The 2,169-nt window shown below is 55.2% G+C and overlaps 1 protein-coding gene across 1 annotated transcript in view; it reads left to right on the forward strand.

The window, feature by feature from the left end:
- MEGF6 (multiple EGF like domains 6) overlaps nt 1-2,169 on the forward strand; it is a 117,524-nt gene that overhangs the window by 100,187 nt on the left and 15,168 nt on the right. The window contains exons 17-18 of the mRNA XM_035897589.1: nt 1,130-1,255; nt 1,907-1,981. Coding sequence (XP_035753482.1) covers nt 1,130-1,255; nt 1,907-1,981 — 201 coding nt within the window. The remainder of the gene's footprint in view (nt 1-1,129; nt 1,256-1,906; nt 1,982-2,169) is intronic.

Below are 2,169 nucleotides of genomic sequence, written 5' to 3' on the forward strand. Positions count from 1 at the left end.
AGCCATGCGGCGCCTCGGCAGGCTGGGCCCTTTCAGTCGGGATATTTTTAAAAAGAATAAGCAAGGAGCTCAAGCCTGTAGGGGGGAGTCACAGGAAATAACACAAATATTTGTATAGAAATAGTAGGCTCTTGGCTGTCGTTCGGATCTGGAAATTATTAAAGGGTGAAGACAAACATCTGCCATCAATTAGCAAAGAGGAGGAATAACAAAAACTCCACTGTGTCACTTGAAATCTCCACGCCGGTGTGCTTTGCCTCCCTGATTTGTGAACGCTGGTGCATTTGCATCTGCCGGAGCCTTCCAAAACTTTGGCTTCGGTGGACAAAAGGGCCTGCAAGCCTGGAGCTTTTTTGGGAGACTCAAATAGGATTTAAGGATCTGTGGGTCTGAGGCCCTCAGCCAGCACGTCATTAGCTGCCCGTTAAACGGTGTCCTGGGGTACAAAGAGCAAACCGAGCTTTCTGGTGACAGCGGCACCAGCCCGGCATTCAGAGCAGGGGGCAGGAAAAGCGCTTGCTCCTCCCGCCGAGGGGGATGCTCCGTCTCGATGGCCTTACACCCGCGTACCTGCTGCAAGCCTGGCTGCTGCTGCTTAACAGCCTGGCTTCCAGGCTCCGGAGGCATTCAGCCAGGGCAGTAAAAAGCCCTCACAGCATCGTATAAAAGCGAAGGGGTGGTTGGGCTCCGGGGGCTGCGAACCGGGTGCTCTGCACCCCAGCGTGGGGCGGGGGGGGTGGCTCGGGTCACTGGGGTGAGCGCGCGTGCCTCGGCGGCTGGGTGACCCCGTTTCTTCCCAGCCCCTGGCCTCCACTGTCAGGCGTGCGATCGGTCGCGCCCCTGTGAAGAAGTATTTGTTGAAAGTAGAAGCAACAGGAGAAATGTGGGACTCGCGGAGGCAAATCAAGGCGGTGGTGTGAAATGCCAGAGCCCCCGCTGCGGGTGACCCGTGTGGACAGCAGGGCGGGCACATCCAGGCCCGTGACCGTGGTCTTCCTCCGCTGCGTGGGAACCTTTCACACGGGCTTTTCCTCGCCGCGCCGGGGGCTCCTTCGGTGTGTTGGGTGATATCCTCTCGGAAAAGGCGTCTCCGGAGCGGGCCGTTTTCATGCTGCTGTTTTCCACGCAGAGTGTCCGGAGGGGACGTTCGGGGCGGGCTGCCGGCGGTCCTGCTCCTGCGGGGGAGCGCCCTGCGACCGGACGACGGGGCAGTGCCTCTGCCTGCCCGGCTGGACCGGGCACGACTGCGGCCAAGGTGAGCGGGCAGCGGGAGCGGCTGCGCCCAGGTGGGGGGCCGGGCATGGAGCTATGCTTTTTTTTCTTTTGCTAAAATTGGGTCTAAAAACGTCTAGTGCAATTAGAATCATCTTCATGGGGAAAAAAAAAAAAATAATGCAGCTTTCGATGGTGAGTCTTAAGCGATAGCCTCAGCCAGCTCGGCACAACTGTTGAAGCTGAATAAAGTACAAGGAAGTAAGCAACATAAAGAATAAAAAAAGCTGGAGATATTTTTGGTTGTTGCAGCCCTTAGCATAGGAGAGGAGTTTTTCTTTACCGAGGTGTATTTTTGATTATTTTATATTATTTAATCTTATTTTTTAATATTTATTTTTCAATTTTTTAAATTTTAATTGCCTTCGACGCCTTACTCTTTAATGGCTGGAGAACGAGAGAATCCTAAGTTAAAACCCTCTACGTGATTACGCAGCATTGCAGCAGCTGGGAGCTGTGCGTCGCACGGAGATGTCCTGCTCCTAGCAGTCTGACGGAGCCATGAAACCACGCATGCACCGCGCTTACCATACATTTTGCACTGACTTTTTTTTCCAGCACCTTAGGAGCACTTTTAAGCAAGGATTCCTACGCCAGTTTTGCCAGTCCTTCACCTTTTGCTCCTCCTTTGCAGCTAAAAGCAGCCCTGGGAATGCTGAGCAAGGTGCTGTCGGGCAGGGCGGCAGCAGCGGCCGCCCCTTTGCCAGCGGTGCCGTTCCCTAGCAGGGAGCCCTTGGAGCTCCCCACAAGCAGACGCGATCCCAGAATTGACAGGGAATTCCTGGGGCCCTTCCCGAGGGCTCACCCGCTGGTTGCAAACCAAAGCGACGCTCTCCTTGCTAGCAGCCATGTGCTGCCGAACACGAGCCCGCGTTTTGCCTGAAGCACGGGCACGAA

This window comes from Egretta garzetta, unplaced genomic scaffold, assembly GCF_000687185.1.
Source record: "Egretta garzetta isolate BGI_Z169 unplaced genomic scaffold, ASM68718v1 scaffold737, whole genome shotgun sequence".
Lineage (NCBI taxonomy): Eukaryota > Metazoa > Chordata > Aves > Pelecaniformes > Ardeidae > Egretta > Egretta garzetta.